This window comes from Epinephelus moara, chromosome 9 (genome assembly GCF_006386435.1).
Source record: "Epinephelus moara isolate mb chromosome 9, YSFRI_EMoa_1.0, whole genome shotgun sequence".
NCBI lineage: Eukaryota > Metazoa > Chordata > Actinopteri > Perciformes > Serranidae > Epinephelus > Epinephelus moara.
Window position 1 is genome coordinate 15981380 of NC_065514.1, and position 22725 is coordinate 16004104.

The following is a 22725-nucleotide window of genomic DNA, read 5'->3' on the forward strand; positions in this document are numbered from 1 at the left end:
TAATAAACACCAACCGGTGGCGAGGCGAGGTGAGAGGTGGACGAGCTGCTACAAGAGCTGGCTGATGCAGAGCTTGGGAAGCAGGTCATGGACACAGTAGGAGTTGCTGTAACAAAATGCAACCCGGTGGTTAGACAACTCAAGAATACACACAATGTGGTCTGTTGAGAAACACTGAGTGTAAACAGAAACTTTGTCTGTTAACAAGGCGAGCCCACAGGGCGAATACCGTCACATAATAACTCTGAGAAGTTTTTTGCTCCCATGTTTGCATCACTATGGCTACATTCACATCACAGGGCTTCAATTTAAATTCTGATTTTTGTATTCCTGTTTAAAGTGACCCATCTCTAACATCAGTGTGAACGTCACTTTTGCAAAACAGTCATTTGGGGAATGATTTGAATGATACACCAAATCCATAGCTACAGTGTTATTAGCAGCTACTGCTGGTGGTTCTGTGGAGACAGAGGTGTGGGTGCAGGACTGGTGAGGCTCTTTCAAATATCTCTCTCAGTGCCTCACAACAAGGCTGTCATGGCAGATCTCAAAATGTAGATAAGCTGTCCCTGTCAGAAAGCATCTGGCAGTCTACTGGCTGGCAACTGGGGCAGCCTACCGCAGCGGTGGTGCAGCCACGCAGCCTCCTGGAGTTTCAACAGCTCTGACACAGTATGGAAAGTGATCTGTGACCACTCGGTGAAGTATGACGTGGAAAAACATGTATGTATGGGAAGACACACATGCATTCTGATATGACTGTTTTCATAGCAGTGGTATGGCCACTTTATTAGGTACACTTTCCTAGTACCAGGTGAGACCCCTTTTGCCTTCAGAACTGCCTTAATTCTTCGTGTCATAGATTCAACAAGGTGCTGGAAACATTCCTCAGAGATTTTGGTCCATATNAGGTAGGCTGTGGTGTTTAAACCATGCTCAGTTGGTACTAAATGAGTTACTGTTGCCTTTCTATCATCTTGAACCAGTCTGGCCATTCTCCTCTGACCTCTGGCATCAACAAGGCATTTTCACACAGAGAACTGCTGCTCACTGGATATTTTCTCTTGTTGGGACCATCCTCTGTAAACTCTAGAGATGGTTGTGGGTGAAAATCCCAGTAGATCAGCAGTTTCTGACAGACCAGCCTGTCTGTCACCAACAACCATGCCACGTTCAAAGTCACTTAAATCACCATTCTTCTCTGTTATGATGCTCGGTTTGAACTTCAGCAGGTCGTCTTGACCAGGTCTACATGCCTAAATGCATTGAGTTGCTGCTATGTGATTGGCTGATTAGCTATTCGAGTTCAGATGTATATATACACAACATAATACAATACAGCACAGTCTTGCACTCATGTATTATGGACCATTGTCCAACTAAGCTCTATTAATAAGTGTGTTGTTTATTTTTACTTACTCTTTTTCATGGATGAGCTAGCCTCCAGGAATGGATGACAAAAGAACTCATCTACAAACAACACGAGGAGAAATATAATTAATAGGAGGCAGTGAAACACGACATTCATGGGACGATTTTATGCATCTGCTGTCTGTGTAATGTGACTAGGTATCTGTTTATGAAAAGCTATATCAGTAAGTTATCAGTATAGGTCTGCATCTACACCATCTGGTCAGCTGTTCGATTCATGTTACTGTGCTTGTTCACTCACCAAAGTCCATGCGGTCCTTGTGGTTGCGCTGCAGCAGCCCCAGCAGCAGGTGCCTCAAATGGCTCGAAGTCTCTCTGGGAATGCTGCGAACAAATAACACCACAATCAGTGTGTGCTGCTGTGCAGAAAATAAAACATGATTAAAGGTCAAGAAATACAACAGAATAACGCTAATACAGATACAGAAACACTTTTAGCTTCACTTGGTTTACTCTCTCTGTTTAAATTTTAACCAACACATGAAAATATATGACGTCTTTCACAGTTAGTGTGGTCTCATCAGGCAGCTGTGATAAACTGAAATGTAAAACCTTTACACACATCGTGTTGTAAAAGAAAAGGTTGTTTGGGTTTTACTGGAGGCTTGTCATCTCTGACAATGTTGTAAATCAACAGCTGTTAAAGCGTTAAAACAACCCAGCTGGCATGGCTCTAACTTGCAGCATCTCTGTGGAAGACCACTTTTGGTGACTGATCAAAATATAAGGTTTTAAAAGCACCGTAGCAACACAGAGACAATTTCAGCAAAGTTTTTTTGTTTCTTGTGAGCAAAATCAGGCGCAAAACAAAATGATGAACTTCACAGTGATTTTCAGTCTTTTACCGTAACATCAGTTTATCACATATAAACTAAACATGCTGTCTTCTCACGGTCACTCCTTACTTGGGGCTGAGAGTCTTGTTTTTCTCATAGAACAGCCGGAGGTCCTGGGGACTGCTCGCCTAAAGAAAGTCAGAGAGAAAGATGTTTATGTGTGCATGTACACACACAGCCATACAACCCTTTCATACTAACATTGCATACATTTTTATGGCACAGTATGCTGCCATCACACAGACTGTAGCATGTCATTATACGAACACTTCACCCCCGAAATGACTGTTTGCATTTCAATGTGGAACATGAACTTGAACTTTTTAACTGACTCTAAGTCCTTGTTCCAAAACAAAAAGAAACTTAAACGTGGGTTACTGACAAAAAGATTTGGTGCTATATAAATCATGACTGTGCTGTGGCTGCTGTGTTTGATGTTCTGTTTGTTTCTCCTCAGTAGTGTCGATTGTGTGGAACATATGTATAGTTATTGATATGCAAATGGTCATTTATGGGTGAAATATTCCTTTATCAGTGTCTGACTTGAGTTTCTTGTGTAACGACACAATACCACATGTTTTGCAGCGAACAGACTGAAGGAGAGAAACCCTGTTAAAGGATCATTCAGCAATGGTTTTGTTTTCTTATTACTATTTTAAATTACTGCATGTTTTCCATCACTTTAATCACATTCATTTTTTTGCTTCAATTTCATTATCTTGCGCAAAATGACAAGCAAACATATGCACATATTGTTCACATATCCCTAACCTGGCAAAACAGATAACATGTAAAGGCCATGAAATAATCCAGATATTTTTCTTTTTTTAACTTTAACATGATTGATGAACTATAAATAATGATTTGGTCGTTGGTCTGTGGAGCTTCAATACTGGCTCACCCCAGTTTGGCTCCCCGCTACCAGGCTCCTCACCTGTCTTAGCCTCTCTCCACTGGCTGCCTGTAAAGTTCAGATTTGACTTTAAGGTTCTCCTGATTGTGTACAAAGCCCTTAATGGTCCGGCCCCATCCTACATCACAGAACTCCCAACCCCCTATTCTATCCCCATGTCCCTAAGGTCAGCTGACCTGGGGCTCCTGGCGGTCCCACACTCCAGACTTAAGCTCAGGGGTGATGGTGCCATTGCTGTGTCTGCCTCCTCCATTGACTCTTTTAAGTCCAGGCTCAAAATGGCTTTTATTCATTAGCGTTTCAGTCCCCCTGATGTGGCTTTCTCTGACACGTGCCTGTGTTGTGTCTCTAAATGTGTGAGCTGTGTATCCGACAGTTATGTCGCCTCTTATGTATGGGTTTTTTGCGTTTTATTCCTTTTGTACGGCACTTCGGTCAACATGAGTTGTTTTAAAATGTGCTTTAAAAATAAACTATTCCTAGATCACTATGTGTCAAGCAGGTCATATTGCAAATAAACATGCATTTAGATAAGAGTTTTACCTGAAAAGGAGCCTTCCCAGTCAGACACTGAAACACTATGGTCCCTATACTCCACAAGTCTGCCTTAGCATCGTAGTTCTGGGACATGATGACCTCAGGAGCCTGGAGAGGACAAAATAGTGAGACCATGATGACACATTTCGGTCAAGAGACAGTGTTCAGCTAACACTGTAAAATCAAAAGAACAAGCTCTGCTGATTCTCATGAACAATGATCACAGAAACAAATGAGCCATCATCAAGTTTGGGTTGACTGATGATCAAAATATGGCATTTTCTCAGACACGTTTTATACTTTATCAATCCCGCACATGACACATCACATACAAAGACACAGATACAAATATGGATAGAAAAAATAGGTCAAAAGAATAAAAACATAAGAATAAAAACACACAGCAGTGAAGGGTCGACTCCCAGGATTGCTACAGAGAATCACTACAGTAGATATGCTTATGATGGTTATACAAATTTGTGGTTGATAGTGCAGATATTGCAATGTAAGCTGATTAAATTCAAGTGTAAGAGCAGTGCAGAATGTATTCATACTTTGCTATGAATAAATAAATAAATATATGTACAGATACCAGTGGTGCTTCAAAGTAAAAAGTAAAGACTGTATTGAATAAGGAATGCTAGAAAATATAAAATACAAAAAGCACAGAAGGTTAAATATGAAATTCTAACAGAGGGTGAATATCTAAATAAATAAATGTAAATGCAAATTTATAGCATCCTTATTTTATTTCACTAAAAATTACTAAACGTTCTCTCCTCATAACAGCCTGCTAACCTTTGGTCTGAGTGAAAACACATACATCATCACATCTGAATTTGCTTGGGCAAAACATTTGATTACGCTGACAATTATTTTCCGTCATATCTCTGAAAACCTCCAAAGAGTGCTTACCATGTACATGGGGGACCCACAGAGTGTTGCCGCCATCATGTTGTTCTGAAGGTACCTGGCAAAGCCAAAGTCCGCTGTGGAGAGGAAATGTGCAGATGGTGAGACTCACAAACTGATGAAACGAGGAAAAAAATAGAACAGAACTTCCCAGAGGAAGACTGCAGATGGTTGAAGAGGAATCCATAGTGCTCTCTAAAATGCATTTTGCCTGCTGCAGGTTCCCGACTGAACGGTTTATCTCTTCTTAAAACCAATAAAAGTATACAATATAGAGAGTGCAGACCTCCACCAAGGCCAAATGCTCTATCTCACAATATTAACAAAAGGAAAAAACTACTTCTATATCTGCCCCCTGATTTGAGCCCGCTAAAAATGTAATGGCTTCCTCCTTGGCCCGTTGATTTTTGGTTATCCTGCTGACAGACAGACAAACAAACAACCAAAAACATAACCTCCTTAGCGGAGGCGATAATAGCTGAGACGGAGATCTTCACCGTGATGACAGCTACAATGACAGTGCAGCATTATCACAGTGGAGTTCAGCCCCCCAGGGAGTTCTGGCTTCATACAACACTTGCCAATCAAAAAAGTCCTGTTGCGTTTCCTCTACTGTCGATCACACAGATAATAAAAATAGTCCAAACAGTTTCTGTGTGCTCATTATATTACTCATGTTATTAAATTTTAAAACATCAGCTTAACAAATGATACCTAATATCCCTGAGCACACAGCCAGCTTAACAAGTCAACAAAATCATTTTTCAGTAATCCCTCTGCCACTGTGGATGTGCTCGTGTGTCACTACCTGCATCTCTGTGGGTACAGTGAGTGTATATGTGTGGACAGTCTGTTTGTTAGTGAGACTGTGCAAGTTTTCCCAGAGCAGTGAGGATAATAACGTTCTGCAGTGACTGAGAGCCGCAGACTTCACTCCCACAGGGCAATCAATTCTCTCCAGAGGAACAAGAATTAATAGGCTTAAGGATTAACAGAGTTTCCAAACAGCTGAACAACACACACTTGCTTTCACTACTTGGTCATGACACTTTCCATTAGATAACTTGTTATTAAACAAACAACACTGGTCATGGTCGAACAAGCCAAACTCAAAGGTGATGAGACACATGCGTACATTATGTATCTCTGAATAGCTTCTTTAATTCTTGCTATTTGTTCTTGGTTTTATCAGAGGAAGACGACCAACACAGCTGAGGGAAAATGTGAAACTCTATATATATTCTGATAAATTTCCTCTAACCCGTTTAGCCTAGTAATCTTGGTGGAATCAATTACCTTTGGGAAATCATTATTAGGTCCTGTTGCAATAAAACTGTCCGTAAAGAGCTTGATTAGAGCGCAGGGATTTCCTACGTTGCTTCATGAGATTCAATTAGTTTTTTGGTCCTGTAGAGAGTTCTGGTGTTTTCCTGTTAAATCCCAAAGTACAACCACAAGCTGCTTTGCTCTTTTAATTTCTGATTAACTTTATATATTTGTTTGGACACATTAATCAATTGATAAAACTGGGTTAGAACAAGCACTGCTCTGTTTAAAAAGAAAAGTTTGATATTAAAAAATCTCAAGAAATGAATATTCAGCTGGGCCTGTACCATCAGTATGTTGGGCACCTCTGTTTCCTAATCCTGTAGCTTCAGCCTACACCTTTTTCAGACTGCAAAAATGTCTGTTAAATTACTTTACTGAAATGTTTTGCACTGTACTATTTAAGTATCTGCCATTTTCTGTGAGAAGTTGTGACTTTCATTCATTCATTTTCCGTAACAGCTTGTCCTGTTAGGGGTCATAGATGTGCTGGAGCCTATCCCAGCTGACACTGGGTGAGAGGCAGGGTACACCCTGGACAGGTCACCAGACTATCACAGGGCTGACACATAGAGACAGACAACCATTCACACTCACATTCACACCTACAGACAATTTAGAGTCACCAGTTAACCTGCATGTCTTTGGACTGTGGGAGGAAGCTGGAGTACCCGGAGAAAACCCACGCTGACACAAGGAGAACATGCAGACTCCGCATAGAAGGGCTCCTCCACCCTGGGTTCGAACCAGGAACCCTTTGCTGAGGCGACAGTGCTAACCACTACACCACCGTGCATAAACATTTTATGAGTAATGGTTAGTTGTCAATTCTTATTTGATATTAGTTAAGAAAACACACATTTACATTGTGATAAGTGATAACACGTTATCGAGGCTGTTGTGCACAGATATAAATACAGGTGTGCCTTGAGATTTTGGCTTGCCCTTTGGTGTGCCTTGGGCAGAAAAAGTTTGAAAACCACTGGGTGATTCAATCGACAGAAAATTTATTGGCGACTATTTCAATAATGAAATAATAGTTTTAGTAATTTTTTATACTACGAGTCACATTCACCCATTGACTCACACACATTCATACACTGGTGGCCAAGGCTACCATTCATGGTTCCACCTGCTACTCAGTTAAGGATACTTCAACATGCACACTGGAGGAGCTGGGAATCAAACCGCTGATCTGCCGATTAGTGGACGACCCTCTCTAGCTTTATTTATGCTTTACAATAAATAGAATTTTATGCTTGTCTTTGTCATACATGATAATTAACAGAGTATCTTTGGATAATTGGACTGTTGGTTGGATGAAATATACCATTTGGAGATGTTGTGGTCATGTTTTGCTATTTTCTGTCATTTCATTGACAAAACAATTAATCGAGAAAATACTGGGCATGTTAATTGATAATGAAAATAATCCCTAGTTGCAGCCCTCATGTGCTGATGCTTCAAACCTACCAATCTTGATGCAGGTGTTGTTTGAGTGTGACTTGCGTCCTGGTGGGTAGGAGAGCAGGATGTTCTGGGGCTTGAGGTCCCTGTGGATGATGCCTTTGCCCTGTAGGACCCTCATGGCCCCTGCAATCTGCTGCAGGAAAACCCGAATGGTGTCCTCACTCAGCGTGCCTTTAGCTGCGGAGAAACAAGGTTAATTAACCACAAGTTCACATTGGTAAACAAGGTGTACTAGGTGATTTAATGATTAACTTGTGATGTGGGACACAAGGTGGGGGGTAGAGGAGTGAGACAGGGACTGAATGACCCTCTTCTCTTGATTTCCATATCTATGCAAATCCTGGAGTCAGATCATGTTACACAAAAGACAACACCTCACTTAACCTCTAAAAATATCTAAGACACATCACCCCACTGTCACCTCCTGTTTCCTGTCTCTTCCTCCCCTCCAATCACCTCACTCATGTCATGGTGTTACAGTATGGTCCTATGTGTGAGTCCCTCCCTTGTCTTGAATTTCTCTCTGGCTCCACCTCCCTGACAACGGATTTTTAAAGCCAGGCTCAGGCTTGACTTGGGCCAGGAAAAAAAAAAAGTTTTCGTCATTGACCACAGTGGAAAGGGGATCCAAAAACTCTTTCTTCAACAGGCGGGCAAAGGCTTTAAATAGAGCAGATCCTCTGACTCTGGGTACTTGGCAGACAAAGTTAGCAGCTCCAGTTAAAATTAGTCAGCAAACGGCTGACGTCTTATTTCCCATCCTGCCCACTCTGAGAGACAAGGCGAGTTTAGTGTACTTGTTACTGAGAGCCCTGCATTCATGAAATGTGGCAAACCTGGGCAGAATTGTAAACTTTACTTTAACGACACGTTTTTCTCAGTTTGTCAACGGACATTTTGACAATAAGTGTTCGTTGACACCATTTTATTTCATGACAAAAACAAAAACATACTAACAACAAAAGTACAAAATAGCTGTCTCTGTTCTGGCTAACAAACCTTACTTAGATCACAGCAGCGATCTCAAAGCACTGACTGATCTCCTTTTTATCCAGTCCCATTAGTGACTGGCTTGCTATGCTCCATTAACAAATTGTTAAATTTACCGCAGCCAAGCTAGGTTGCGATAAACATCTACTCTTTCTGAGATGATTTATGATTTCTTATCACTCATAATCTGACACTAACTCATTCGACTAACATTTAACATTATTCAGTATTAATTTTACTCCAAAGATTAAAGCGATGATGCTCGTCTGCCTTAACAACGAGTTTACACATTTTTATAACTGCTGATTTATTAAATTGGAGCTCTGCTGAATAAACTATGGCCCTGAATGTAGCAGAAGACCTCAGTAATATAAGGGAAATGAAGTAGAAGCAATAAAAGTAACTCTAGGCATAAATTTTTAGATGATATGATTGTTCAAGGTGCGCTTAGGATTTTTACAGCCAGGACAAATATCCTTCAGCAAAATCCATTAGAGCATCATGAAGCTGTCTGAGAAAATTACAAATAAAACACTGACTAAAATTAGACTAAGGGTGCTTTCACACCTGCCCTGTTTGGTTTGGTTCTATCGAACTCAAGGTCTTTTGCCCCTAAGTGCTGTTTGTTTGTTTGAACGCAGCCAGACCGAGACCTTCTTGAAGAGGTGGTCTTGGTCCGGTTACATACGAACTCTGGTGCGATTCGTTTGTGGTGAGAACGTGTTCTGACCTGGATCTGAACCAACTGCAGTCACATGACACATTGTTTGGGTTAAACATGAGCATGTTACAGTCCTGGAGGATTATTAATGTGCACCTCCTCCTGTACTGCCTTAATATGCACATTCAGCACATCCAATGCATCAAAACATTGTTTTCTAGTTGGAGCCGCGCCTCGTTTTCAAACTGTATGGTTTGACTAAAATGAACAATGACAGCAATATAGTCCACGATGAGCAGCGCTAAAATCAACCTGCGTAGTTGTCCCTCCATTGTGACATTAGAAAGTGTCACATTTATCTTGCAAGTGTACTCTTCTTCAACGTTTTGTTTACTTCCTAAATTTTTCCCACATGGAAATTCTGACCAATCAAGAGTAGCTTTCTCACACAAGGCATTTCTTCTGGTCTGCTTGTAAATGCTGCCGTGAGAACACGAACCAACTCTAGACAATTATGCAACTTTGTACGAAATTAGTCCCTGATTCAGACCAAAGCAAGACAACTCCAGGTCGGAAAGCACCCTTAAACTAAAACGGAGTTTCACTGACTAAATCTTGAATAAAACAAAAGAAAAAAAAGGTGACTTTACACCTACCACAGTTTTCAGTAAGCCACTGAAACTAAATTTAAAATGTGTGTCATAATTAACACTGGCATAGTGTTTCCTCAAAAGCATATCTACAAATAGTGCTGTACTGTAGCTATGTCTCACATACAGCATGTGTGAAGACTGAGGAGTACAGCACAGGAGACAGCAGGTGGTTTTATTACACTGCGAGTCAAAGTCTATTTTAAGCTTCAGGTCCTTCAAAGTTTTACTGAAGCACCAAATCTCTCTCTGTCTTGAGGGCCCCAGATAAAAGGCAGCTTCCTGCGGTCATACAGGAAGAATACAGGAAAAAAACTTGTGACCTGAATGGCCAGCTTGGGGCGTATATTCCACTGTAAAGTTGCTCCTTTTTATTTGCACTCTTTCAACCTTCTTGGCTGATCTAACACAGATGAAAAATAATCCTTTCACTTCTACTATTTGATGTCTTCACTGGCTGTTCCTATCCAACAATCATTATTCTTAGACTCCATGAAATTTAAGATTATTTTGCTGTTGAACATTGTGAGCGTAATGAATTATGATCTTGGCTTTTAGCTAATAGACAGAGGCATTAAAAGACTGTTTTTCATAGACCAAGGACTCTCACTTTCTTGTCATCAAGCAACAAAGATGACATTTCACCATCAGTTCAACTGATTTTTCCACCGAGAAGCACCTGGAGCTTTTAGTAGATGAATTGTTGCACTTACAGTGTAAGTAGTCGGCAAGGTCGCCCCCGTTGCAGTACTAGGATGAGACAGAGAGAGGAAGAGAGAGGGGAAATGAAAGAGAGGGAGATAAAAAGGAATAACATTAGAAAACATAGGTAACATGGAGGCCTGATGTGTAGCTGTAGTGAATGAGTGCCTGACATCACCCCGTCTCTGAGGGGACTGGGACGCAAAAGAGATCAGAGAAACGATTTGCTGGGAGAGTGACATGTTTACAGATTGCTCTCATTCCCAGCATTAATATGAATGAAACCAGGAAAGGGCGAGGTGTGCTGTGAAAGGTGAGGCTCTGAAAGGCTGCCTCATTTCCAAGTCATTTCCTCTCCTAAGATGGAGAGATAAGCACGAAACAATGGAGATTATAATGAACGGAACATGTCAGAGAGATGTATCTGCATCTCTTTAAAGCTACTTTACATCTGTGCTCTGCTTCTGTAACACTGTTTTTTTCTGATTTACACATCACATGACCTTTGGAGCCATTTAAAACTCCTTTGAAAAACACTCAACTTGAACACTGTGAATCGTCATTAGTGTGGAAATTCATAATATCCTCCAAGCAGACACACCATTTACCAAAGGTCTCTGTTCTGACTTTTCACTAATATACTGTGATGTTTAATAGCTGTTTTATTATTTTATGTGGGCTACCAATCACTGGAAGCTCAGGGGATGCTCATAAAGAATACAAATAAACAACTATTTCTGCTCAGACTCAGATCCCAACCATTTCCAGATCCACTTCCTGCAGTTCTCAGTATTCATTTTGAATGTGAAACATTGCATTTTGAGATCTGATGCCTCTGGCGAGCATGCTAACTTTCATGTTGACATTGTGTCTGAGCAAGCTTTATATCAGTGATTCCCAACTGGTAAGTCTCAGTCCAAGTGAGTCACAGGTCCATTCTGAATGGACCTCAAGTGACCTGCAAATGTGTCAAGTTTATAAAAAAAAACACTTTACTGTGCAGTGAATTTCCAGCACAGAGCTTTTGGTTTGAAGTGCTGTGTTCTGCTGTAGAGTGAGTGACTGACAGACACACATTAGCAGAAACACCAGACTGGAAAAAATCCATACAAATAGCATGATGCGTGCACTTTAAAATACTGTAATGGGCAACTATGTTGTCAGAACAAGAAGAGGTAGCATGACAGGCAACTCTTGCCATGCCTTGCATGTATGATCAATATTCATTAGGGGTGAGTGATAATGGTATATATCACATGACAGTAATTGTTCTGTATATTCAATAAAGAAATTGCCTCACATGAAACAAAACTTGAGTTACAAACAAAAGAGCCAAAACAGCAAAGCTAAAATACTTCCAAACTGGGAGCTTTAAGGTGCCCGAGAACAACACTTTCAAGTGTTCCAGGTTTTTGTATTTACAACCTTTATGTCTGCCCAAACCACATTACCTGGAGAGGCAGCTGGATTTGCAAGAATCACAAGATCACATGAGACACAAGCCCCGATTTGATATCGCCTGCCCTGAATAGCTCCCACAATATGCATGGCACTGCCAAATATACAAGCCGAGACATTTCTATCCTTGCACAATATATATACCGTTGTATCGCCTAACCCTGACATGTATGAAGCACTTAAAGGTCTAGTGTGAAGGATTTAGTGGCATTTAACAGCTGTGGTTGTCGCCTGCAACCAACGGAAACGGAGAACTGCGGCAGCTGATGTGACAACGTGAATGACACTATGTAGAGCAGTTTTACAAAATAGATTGTGATCAAAATAAAATGCAAAGAGAGGGATTTTTTCCCTGTTTGAAAATATGCAGCTGCACAACATGTAAAAGAAATAGCAGAGCTGTACGTTAACTTTTTGCACACAGCACTGGAGCTACAGAGGTTTAAAGGTTTGCAGCACAGGACACAAAACTACAACATGAGTATAAAAGTATCAAGTAGGCCTAAATCTACTGGAGTTTGGAACACACACAAATCTCTGTGGGGGAGTTAAAAAGTCATTTTCATGGCCTTTCAAATGAAGCTAGTGCTGGGAAATGATTAAAATCTTTTTATTCATTTTGGCTATTAATCTTATTTACGGACACAGCATCAACAGAGAGGCCGAGGGAGGGAAGGAGCGAGACACTTTGTCCACGTTATGAGTGCCATCTGTGTTTTTAAACACATCTGTCGCCTGCATCCAGGCTCTGTCTCCATGTGAAGATCGGCACGCGCTATGGTCCACCTCACACACAGACTAGCAGCTCAGCGCTGTGTTGCACGTGTGGTGCGGTAATGTCATCTCACAGACTGATTCAGCGTAGCACGTGCAACATATAGACCAATGTCGAGCTCCTAGTGTTGCTGGAGAGCTTGTGAGTGAGTGAGGCGTAGCTGGGAGTGTGAGAGAGGAGATGCACACCTGCACATGTCATGTAACTCAACTTGACCCTATATCAATATAGATGGTGTTGTATCACTATATCGTACATAGTTGTTATATTGCCCAGCCCTACTATGTAGATATGAACGGTTCATTCTAAGATAATGAAAACAAGGTCTGTGTTGTTTCCTGGTACTCGAACAACAAAGTTAGTCTAAAGGCCATAGTATTAGCAAAGCAGCTACAAAATTCACAAACATTATTCCACTTATGCCTCTTCATTAGGGAAATAATACCAAGCCACAGAAAAAAACAGCAGCATTTGGATGTTGACTGGCGGACATATACCCCCATTGATGCTTGAGGACACAGCTAATTATAGCCCAGGCTCTGTCAGAGCTGCCTGCGAAGGCTGAGACAATACAGCGCTGAGCAAACAAAGCCAAACATCACAGCGAGCTTACCTCCATTACCAGGTACACTGAGCTGGCAGTTTCCTAAAGAGAGAAGAGATAAGAGGGGGGGTAAACAAACACATGTCAGTGACAGACAAAGAAAGTAACAGGTGGTACTGCGCTTTCTCATCATTTAGGGGCAACGTAAGCTTGTGATTCATGTTGGTGAAGTGTGCCTGCCTTTAGTGTTGCAGAAAAAAGGAGAACTTTTAAGACAAATAGCAGTTTGACTCTTGAGAAAGAAAGACAGGAGATAAGAAGAGAAAAACAACCCACATTAAAAGCATTGCACAGTAGTAGTCAACATAAATCATCTAGAAAAACTGGATCTATCCAGCTATCTAACTATCTATTCTACTACATTAATACTGAGCCAAAAACAATTAGTGAATCAGATGGCTGCCTCTGCTGTCAACAGCGTGATAAAACTATGGGTAAATCACTAGCAAGTGAGAGACAGCAAGAGGCAGCCAACTGCACAAAACTTTAACTCCTCAGCTCCCACAACAACACCAACAAACAACAAAGAGCTTCATTTACGAACAGCTTGGATCATTTTTGTTTTTGCACATTCAGAGCTCCAGCAGCTCGATCTGTCACTGACTGTCCTTGACTATCCTCACACAACCTGTCTGAGGCAGGTTGAGAAAAACAAAACACGGCACTGCCTGCGTGAAAAAGTCCTCTTATCACATGGCAACAGATGACTGCGGTCTTTCCCTCTGACCTCATTTCGGTATCTTGTTGAATCCACCAGTCAGAGGCCAGACTGTTTTATATAGTTCAGCTGAGTCAGCCCTTTCGAAATTGGTTGTCTTTGGCTTTATTCGAGCTGGACAGCAACAAGCCAGCCAGCCAGTTTCGCTTCAGAGAAACAACCATCTGGTTTCCACCGGCTGTCTCTCTAACAGAGGTGCGGCACCAAACTTCTGTTAGATAAAAAGATTGCCGTTGCATTTAGGGTTTGTCCTCATCTCATGATATGACTTGCTATAAAAAACTTTTGGCATAGCACCTAGTCCTGTTTCACAAGTGTGTCTTGCAGCATCCTCAGTGAGGACAACACAGGCGTCCTTTGTTAAACTAAATAAAACATTACATTAGGGCTTCATCCAATGATTACTTGCATTGTCATTTAATCTGCCATTTACTTTCTTGATAAACTGTTTGGCTATAACCTGTAAAATATACTTTTATAATGATAACAGTAATGCAGGATTTATACTTATGTGTCGAATTGACGTGCGTCGATGTAGAGCCGTAAACTGAAACCATTTCTCTCAGAGGAAATTAAGCTTTTATTTACTTTAATTTCACAGATAAGAAACGATAAATTGGGAAGACAATAAAGCCTCAACAAAAATAGCATTTGATTTATTATTTATCCTTCGGAGATTTATATTTTCGGGATTTATCCTAGCTTCATATGAGCAGAGGAAATCTATGCTTGTTGCTAGGCTAACTTATACAATGTAAAATGCCATAGGCTTGTGCTAATAAAGTTAGCATGCTACATTTGTTTAGAAAACATGTTAAGTATAAGAAAGTTGTTTTGTCGGTGAACCCTGTGAGTTGTAAAGGAGCCGAATTTTGTAACGTTACCTTTGTTAAATGTAGCTGTTGGAGGAAAGCTGAGTCGAGGAAAAGTCTGCTAGCTGCTAGGCTAATTTATACAATTTAAAATGCCATAGGCTTGTGCTAAAAACATTAGCATGTTGTTTTTGTGGGGAAAATGTGTTCAGCAAAAGACAAATGTTTTGTCTGTGATTTGTGCACGTGTTTGAACTTGTTGCTATTAAGCCATGTTTCATGTGCTCACAACAGCATAGGCAATGTGTGTAGGGTCTGCCGCACAAGTATAAATCCCCCTTAAAGCAGCAGGCCCTTATATTTGTGAAGCTATAACAAGAGAATGTTTGGTATCATTGCTTGAAAAATGACTTCAATCATGAATCGATTGCCATCTCTAGTGAATCTAACCGTCCACCCTTTGCTCTTGTTCAAAACCTGTTAAGAAGTGGGGACTTAAATATATTTGTGCTGTGACTGTCACACTAGTGTTTCCCTGTTAACTGGGATAATCTAAAACAGCATGACTGTTAAGCTCTCAAACTAATTTCAGTCACTTTTGACAATCAGATAAAATGCAAAAAGCAAAGTAAATGCATTTCTCAAGTGTCCAGTCTTTGGTGTGGTCTCAGTTTCCTTCTGACCTAATTAGATGGCTGTATACCAGGATCCCCTGCTCAGAACATCTACCCTGTCTGCTTTCCAACAACAAACCTGTAATCTTAAAGGCCAGCTTGGACTATCCTCAATGCACAGATAGATGTGCCACTGTGAGCCAGTGTACAGATAAGAGAGGGGGATATTTTTGAGTTCTGCATGGACAGAGGCATTATAACTGGCAGCAAAATATTTTCCTTAAAGCTACTGATGAAGAGCTCTCGGTCAAAGCAGTTAAATCCCTATTGGCCAACACTGTAACAAAGTGACTGTGCTGGGGAACAGCAAGCAGTGCACAGCATACGAATGCATGCATCACTGGTTGTGACGTTTTTGTAATCTTCTTTTGCAGGATGACTAAGACCTCTGACCAAAAAAGAGATACGGGTAGAGGATGAAAGGTCAACTCAAATCAATAAAACAAACCTCCAGGCCTGGTAATAAAGCCTCCAGCATCTGCTCTCAACGGACTTAACATGCTGTTTTCAAATATGAGATTTCATGTGAGATAAAAAGTTAACTAGCTCAGCAATGTATCAAAAGAAAGAGCATAGAGAGACCAGAAAATGTTTGTCAGTGTGTGACAAAAGACACAGTATTGCAACAGGATGTATGTCATCATTCCTGCAGCACACATCATTGTGCAATTCTGCAGTCTCATCAGATGACACACTAAGAATAATCTAGGGCTGAATGTATCAACGATGTGTAAACACAACACCATGTGTACACCTTTTCCCGGAGGAATGTGCAGTGAGAGTCTGTGCACCTCATGCCGACTTCAGACCAGGCACACACATGGTTTTAACAGAGATATCAGCGGGTGAAATGATAAGGAGGAGACTGAATATGAGCTAAGAGAGGGGGAACATGGTTTTAAGGTTGTCTGCCAGGTTCACTGATTTTTATTTTTGCACTTTTGGGACAACATCTCCCTGTTAAAGATCGATTGTGGAGCACTTTCTAAAGCCTGTTCCAACATGATCTCTATGAATGAATCACTGATCATCCCTCTGATGTTTAATATAATGATGATACAGATTTTACTGCAATAATGATTAGCAGAAACATGTGATGTATTAGTGGTACGAATCCTACAAATATCCTGAGCCAAGCGTAAGGACAGCTGGCACTGCTCGAGAAGCTTGCCAATAAGATACGGTCGGTGAAATCACACTTTTTTTGCTGTACATCTCATTGACAGGTCCAATAAGTAATTGAGCGGACACACATATCGATACGCAAACAGTTCTTTAGAGTGTTTCTACATCCACTCTACAACCGAGGGAGAAGAAATAAGGCTTGTGCACGTGTGCCCAATCCCAAAAGGACTGACATTTATAAAACAGAATCAGGTGCACGCACAGAGGGCTTTATAAATCCGACAAAAACAATGTACATGCACATTTCTGTCTTTGTGCACACACAGGCTTAGTAGTGACTCCACACAGAGTTTTATGCACCTGGCCCCTGGTGAGCTAAGAGGTGTATTTGTGTCAGGGCAGGGGGTCGTGCAGTCTAAATTATCTGGCAGGTGGTGTCACAGTGCGCCTCGAACTGGTTACTAGGCTACAGGCGAGAACATCGCTGCAACCGCGGGTTCTTATTTATCACCTTACAATGCAGCACCTGTTAAGTGTGGCACTGAGCTAAGAGGTTCATACTGGTATTTATATCTGCACATGTACACCTGCACAGGTTGCATGGGAGCATAACACCTAGTTTAGACCCAAAATGTTACGACACTACACTTCCTAGAAAGCCTTTCTCAAGACGTCCTGCAGGAACAGCCCATGTGACTGCAGACAGAATGCAAACACGAGACATGACAGCGCAAAAGAGAACACAAAGGCAGAAGTATTTACTGAAACTTCACAAGGATTTGCTGCACATGGAAGAGCAGACGAGAACACGCTGGAACAACATAGAACAAACTGTTTTCATAGAACAAACAAACGTAGCAAAGCTTCATTTAACAAGCAGGGAAAACAAAACTGTTAAAGCTGCACGAAACAGAAGTGGGTCATGTGGAACAGGCATCCAGCAACCCATCTGCTCCACTTCGTGAGAATAGGCTGACGGGGAAACTGGGACAATAAGAGGTGTGATAATTATGTATGTAAACAGAGGCCTTGGCTCTGTGCAATCAGCCTTATCCTAACATGATCTAGATACCATGTATGAGCGCAGCTTTACATACCTGAAAGTCCAGTAATGCAACAATGTTCTCGTGTTTCAGCTCCTGCAGAAATGACAGATAAAATCAATATTTGGATGGCATGTGCTTTTCTTACCTGTTAAACTTAAAAGAGATTTCCATCTTGACTTGCACAGTCTGCAGGAAACCTTTACTTTCACTTTAACATCTACATATTCAACAAGATGATCATGTTGACATTACTGCTCATATTTCACTCTAACATATGGCACCTTTCCAGCTCTAGATACTAAAATGTTCACAACAGCAAAATGCTGAATTACAACACCACTGGCCAAATGATTTATAAAACAGGACTGTGAAATATCAGGGTGACACATTTGATAAGAGAGACAGCAGGGTGATTCTGAAATGTACCAGTGCTGGTGAGGACAGAGAGGCCTGTTTTGTGCAGGTCTTATCTGGTCTCAAGTCACACAAATGCTTGCTTATACACATTAATATATATATGTTCCTTCTAATAAGAATAGATGGCAATCTAATGACTGGAAACCAGTGAACTCTTGGGAAAGTGTACCTTTGAGAGCTTCCTTACCTTGAGTATTTTGATCTCTTTCCCCAACAGTGTCTGGGATTTGGCCAGGTTCTTCTTGTTTATGCATTTAACTGCCACCTCCCAGTCATGTTTCTAGAAGGAAACATTACATGTTAAATCATTTTTGGGTCAGATCAAACAAATGCTGAATGGTATATAAACATCTGCTGTCTGTACTACAAGTGTCAGTATGGGTCAGGTCATCCAGGAAAGTGGTTGAATTGCCAACACATTTATAATACTTTGAACGTTAAGGTGTCATAATAACCAATGGGTTACATGCTTCCCTCCTTCATGCTGATAGTTAGATAGGTTTCCTAATGGAATTTGGTACTGATTGCTTATCACCTGCTGAGACTGTAATCAGACAGATGCTCTGGTTACTGAGGTAGTTTTGTACCCAGTATGTGGGGCCCGTATTGGTGCGTCCTATTCTATGGTGCTAATTACGTACTGCAGTTTGTGTCTTGTATTGTCCTGTCTGTACTTTTATTGTTGTTTGTACTTTGCACTGTTACTTGTGTTCTTGTTGCTGAGACTTTTGTATCTTAAGGCCCAGCTAGGGACGGACATTGCAAATTAGCTCAGGCTATAAATGGTGGTGTGTGGCGTTTATGTCTGCTACATACTTGTCCCTATACAAATTAATGTTAAATAAATAAATAGGGCTGCAACTAACGATTATTTTCACGGTAGACTAATCTGTCGATTATTTCTTTGATTAGTCGACTAATTATTCTATCAAAAATGTGTTAAAATGTTGAAAAATGTCAGTCTGTCTCTCCCAAACCCCAAAATGATGTCATCTAATGTCTTGTTTCGTACTCACACCAAAGGGTTTTAGTTCACTGTCATGGGAGAGTGTGTAAAGCTGCCAATATTTGAACGTATGAAGCTGCAATAAGAGTATTTTGGGGTACTTTTATAGTACTTTTCTCTGAAAAACGACTACTTAAATAGTCACCAATTATTTTAATAGTCGATTAGTCATCAATTACTTGACTAATAGTTGCAGCCCTATAAATAAATATGGGTCGTAAATGGACGGAAAAATGGGATTGTCCAGGGGTTGCATAATGGCCCCATGCCAACTCACCACATGGGTGTGTTTACCCAAGTGGGCCTCAGATAAAATGCCCATTTCAGGCCTAAACCCACTTCGTACCCAGGTAGCCCAAGCATAACCTGTGGAGCCAACTTGATTAAACCAAACCATGTGGGCAAGTGGCAAAGGGCCATTATGAAACCCAGGTATGATCCCATATTGGGCCCATTTACTACCCACATGGGCTGGCTGGGTGGAGTATTCATGTCCTTTATTGCAATGCAATTTCCTTGTGGGTGCATTTTCTGACCTTACAGCATATTTAAATGTATTGCAAAATGTTAATGAGACGCCATTACTCTGTATAATGGAGGAAACTGATCTGTGTGCCACTTTACTAATAAAGCAATAGAGACGCTGCAGGCCTACATTCACCCTTAATATGTTTCATATTTGTCTCAGCAGCAGATTTTAGATTACCAGTGTGTTATCAAATTACTGCAAAGCCATTATAGTTTATACTCCTTTCATTTCAGATGTAGGACATGTTTCAACATGTTCATTAATGGTGTCAGTGTGGAGCTCTCCAATGGAAACAACACTGCTCCACATTTACATCTGCCAGGATTATGAAGGTGCATCATCAGCTGATAATTTAAGACCCTCACAAAGTGATTAGACATTAAATATGAAGAGGTGTCGTGTGCATTTATGAAGCATTACAGTATTTATCCGTTAACTGCCTGTTATTTTAGGGAACATCCTGTTTGTGCTCGCAGGCCTCTTAAGGCCGTACAATGAAAACAAATACAACAGATGGGCATTAAAACGCGATTCACGTCATATTACGGACAATTTAACAGGCTTTTTATGTCATATGTGTTTTGTACATTATACATTTTTAAATAGTGATAGAAATAGCAGACAAAGGCAACACTCACTTCTCGGTGTCTGCCTTTGAAGACGACAGCAAATGCGCCATGTCCTATCAGGTCCTTTCGACTGAACTCAAATTTCCCCACCGTCTCCATGTCGTGCCAAAGTCTGATTTTCCACTACTTAGAGGCGGACAAATGACCAGGGGGCCTCAGGTCACCCTTGTTGATAGCAAGTGCTCCTTCCTCCTCTGTCAAATAGGGGCAGCAGCAGCAGGGATGTTCACCCCGTCTCTCACTTGCCATGAGCTGCCTTCCTGACAACAAACCGTCCTCTCCTCTCATGTTCGCACGCGCCCGTCCTGGAGTTCACCTCCTAACAAAGCTGTATCTTAATTTCCATGGCTGCCACCGCCGCCAACACCAAGTTAGCTCACTTCACACGCGATAGTCGAAGTCTTGTTGTTGCAGCTGTCTCTGACGTGCCACCTTAAAAAGCAACTCGCTGCGTTTTGTTTATATACAGGGGATCCTCACTTCGGTCGTCTGAAGCGTACACACGGCGACACGAGCCCTGTCCGTGGACTCAAAACAACACAACAATGTCTAATAGCTGAAAAAGACTGTGGATATTCCTCTGGATGTCTTGCAATACGCAGCAGAGTCCTGAAAGTGGTAGCATCGATGGTCCCGTACAGTCTGTGGTCCCAACAAAGCAGACGACGTCGAGCCTTTGCTTTATAGCGCATGCGCAGAGCAACTACAGCTGTACGTTTGACGTCAGCTGACAAGTGTCCTCAGTCACAGTGCCTTTTTTTTTTTTTTAACATTTTATTAAAGACAGTACCTTACACGGGCACACACACACACACATAAAACACATCAGCAGCAGCACAAGGCTCAAGGGTGCAGTGAAGAGGAAGGAAAATAACCAAGGACTTAAGCTTCCTCTCTCAAAAGACTCAATCATAGCACCAACTTCTGTCACAGATGTTCCAATATCAGCCATGTGAGGTCACAAAGGTTGAGCACAATAGCACAGTCCCACAAGCTTCAGAGTTCTTTGAGTATTTTATGGCATCCGTGTAATCCTCTGTTACACTGCTGGGTCATAAAAGCAAGGGCGGAGCTGAGGGGTGGCCTCAGGGGCTCCAGCCCCAAAAGCCAGGTTTCTCAGAAGCCCCCAATTTATGCTATTCCATAAAGAAATCTAATATAAATGAGTAATGGGGAATTTATACTTTGCCGTAGCCTGACGTGCACCTCCCCAGAAATGTAACTACATGTTGCTGTGACGCAGACCTCCTGTCTATTTTTGTAAGCTGAAGCCATTTCCCTCAGTGGAAATGAAGCTTTTATTTGCTTTTATTTTATAATAAACAATAAATTGTGAAGACAATAAAGCCTCCACAAAAACGCATTTCAAGTCTTGTGTGTGATTTATCCTGACTTCATATGAGTAGAGGAAATCTCTGCTAGCTGCTAGGCTAATTTACACAATGTAAAATGCCATAGACTTGTGCTAATAACGTTAGCATGTTGTATTTGTTTGGAAAACGTGTTTAGTATAAGACAGTTGTTTTGTCAGTGAACCTTGTGAGTTGTAATGGAGCCAAATTATCTGCGGTTACTTTTGTTAAATGTTGCTGTTGTCCCTGGCTTCATATGAGTAGGGGAAAAGTCTGCTAGCTGCTAGGCTAATTTATACAACGTAAAATGCCATAGACTTGTGCTAAAAACATTAGCATGTTGAATTTGTGGGGAAAATGTGTCCAGATAAAGACAAGTGCTTTGTCTGTGAATGCTGTGAGTTATAGTGAAGCTGATTTGTGTACTTGTGTTTGAAATTGTTGCTGTTAAGCCATGTTTAATGTGTGTTTTGGTTGTGTTTTATTCAACTAAACTTAACAGCACTTCACAGAAACCTCTGCTGCCGACTAGTGTTTTGGAGGTGTAACTGCAGAGTGACACAGACACACCACCGCACAAAGGGTCTACTGCACAACTATAAATCCCGCTTAAGGTCTTCGTCAGGGTGCAAAAGGGTGGACAGGAGTCAAGCAAACATTTTATATGCTTGGTAGGGTGTCACCCAATCTTGATTAATATGTGAGCACAGGTGGGTGAGAGCAATGGATTACAAGGAGAAGCCTGTCCTGTCCAAGCTTTTGCACCCTGACGAAGACCTTAGGGTCGAAATCGGTTGGTGTTTTAATGTAAGCAACCACGTTTTGAAATAAAAGCCTTTTAACTTAATTCAAATGCATCTGTTCTGACCCTTTTCTTAAGCACCTGCGTTTTTGTCTTGAGTATCAGAGTATTGAAGACCACATTTACTTGGCGTTGTTGACAGCCCAGATTATTATGTCACGGATTTAAGTGTACCAGATTTGTCAGCTAAACATCATTCAGTGGACTCTACTCCAGCATAGGAAAACAAAAACAGCTTTCAAGATTAGTAATGCTGTTTATGCCAAATCCCTACCTTACCTATGTTACGTAACTTAAAGATAGTATTTTTTTTCCACTCTTGGGTGGCAGGGGTGAAAATGAGTCATCCT

At 41.2% G+C, this 22725-nt stretch overlaps 1 protein-coding gene across 1 annotated transcript in view; it reads right to left on the reverse strand.

Annotated features, from left to right (window-relative positions):
- ulk1b (unc-51 like autophagy activating kinase 1) overlaps positions 1-20909 on the reverse strand; it is a 33491-nt gene extending 12582 nt beyond the window's left edge. The window contains exons 1-12 of the mRNA XM_050053579.1: positions 20231-20909; positions 18245-18337; positions 17692-17733; positions 13275-13307; positions 10440-10476; positions 7429-7602; positions 4633-4706; positions 3724-3825; positions 2337-2395; positions 1673-1755; positions 1420-1470; positions 15-106 (exon numbers count right to left, since the gene is read on the reverse strand). Of these exons, the coding sequence (XP_049909536.1) occupies positions 15-106; positions 1420-1470; positions 1673-1755; positions 2337-2395; positions 3724-3825; positions 4633-4706; positions 7429-7602; positions 10440-10476; positions 13275-13307; positions 17692-17733; positions 18245-18337; positions 20231-20320 (930 nt within the window). The 5' untranslated portion in view covers positions 20321-20909. The remainder of the gene's footprint in view (positions 1-14; positions 107-1419; positions 1471-1672; positions 1756-2336; positions 2396-3723; positions 3826-4632; positions 4707-7428; positions 7603-10439; positions 10477-13274; positions 13308-17691; positions 17734-18244; positions 18338-20230) is intronic.
- Positions 20910-22725: the final 1816 nt, after the last annotated feature.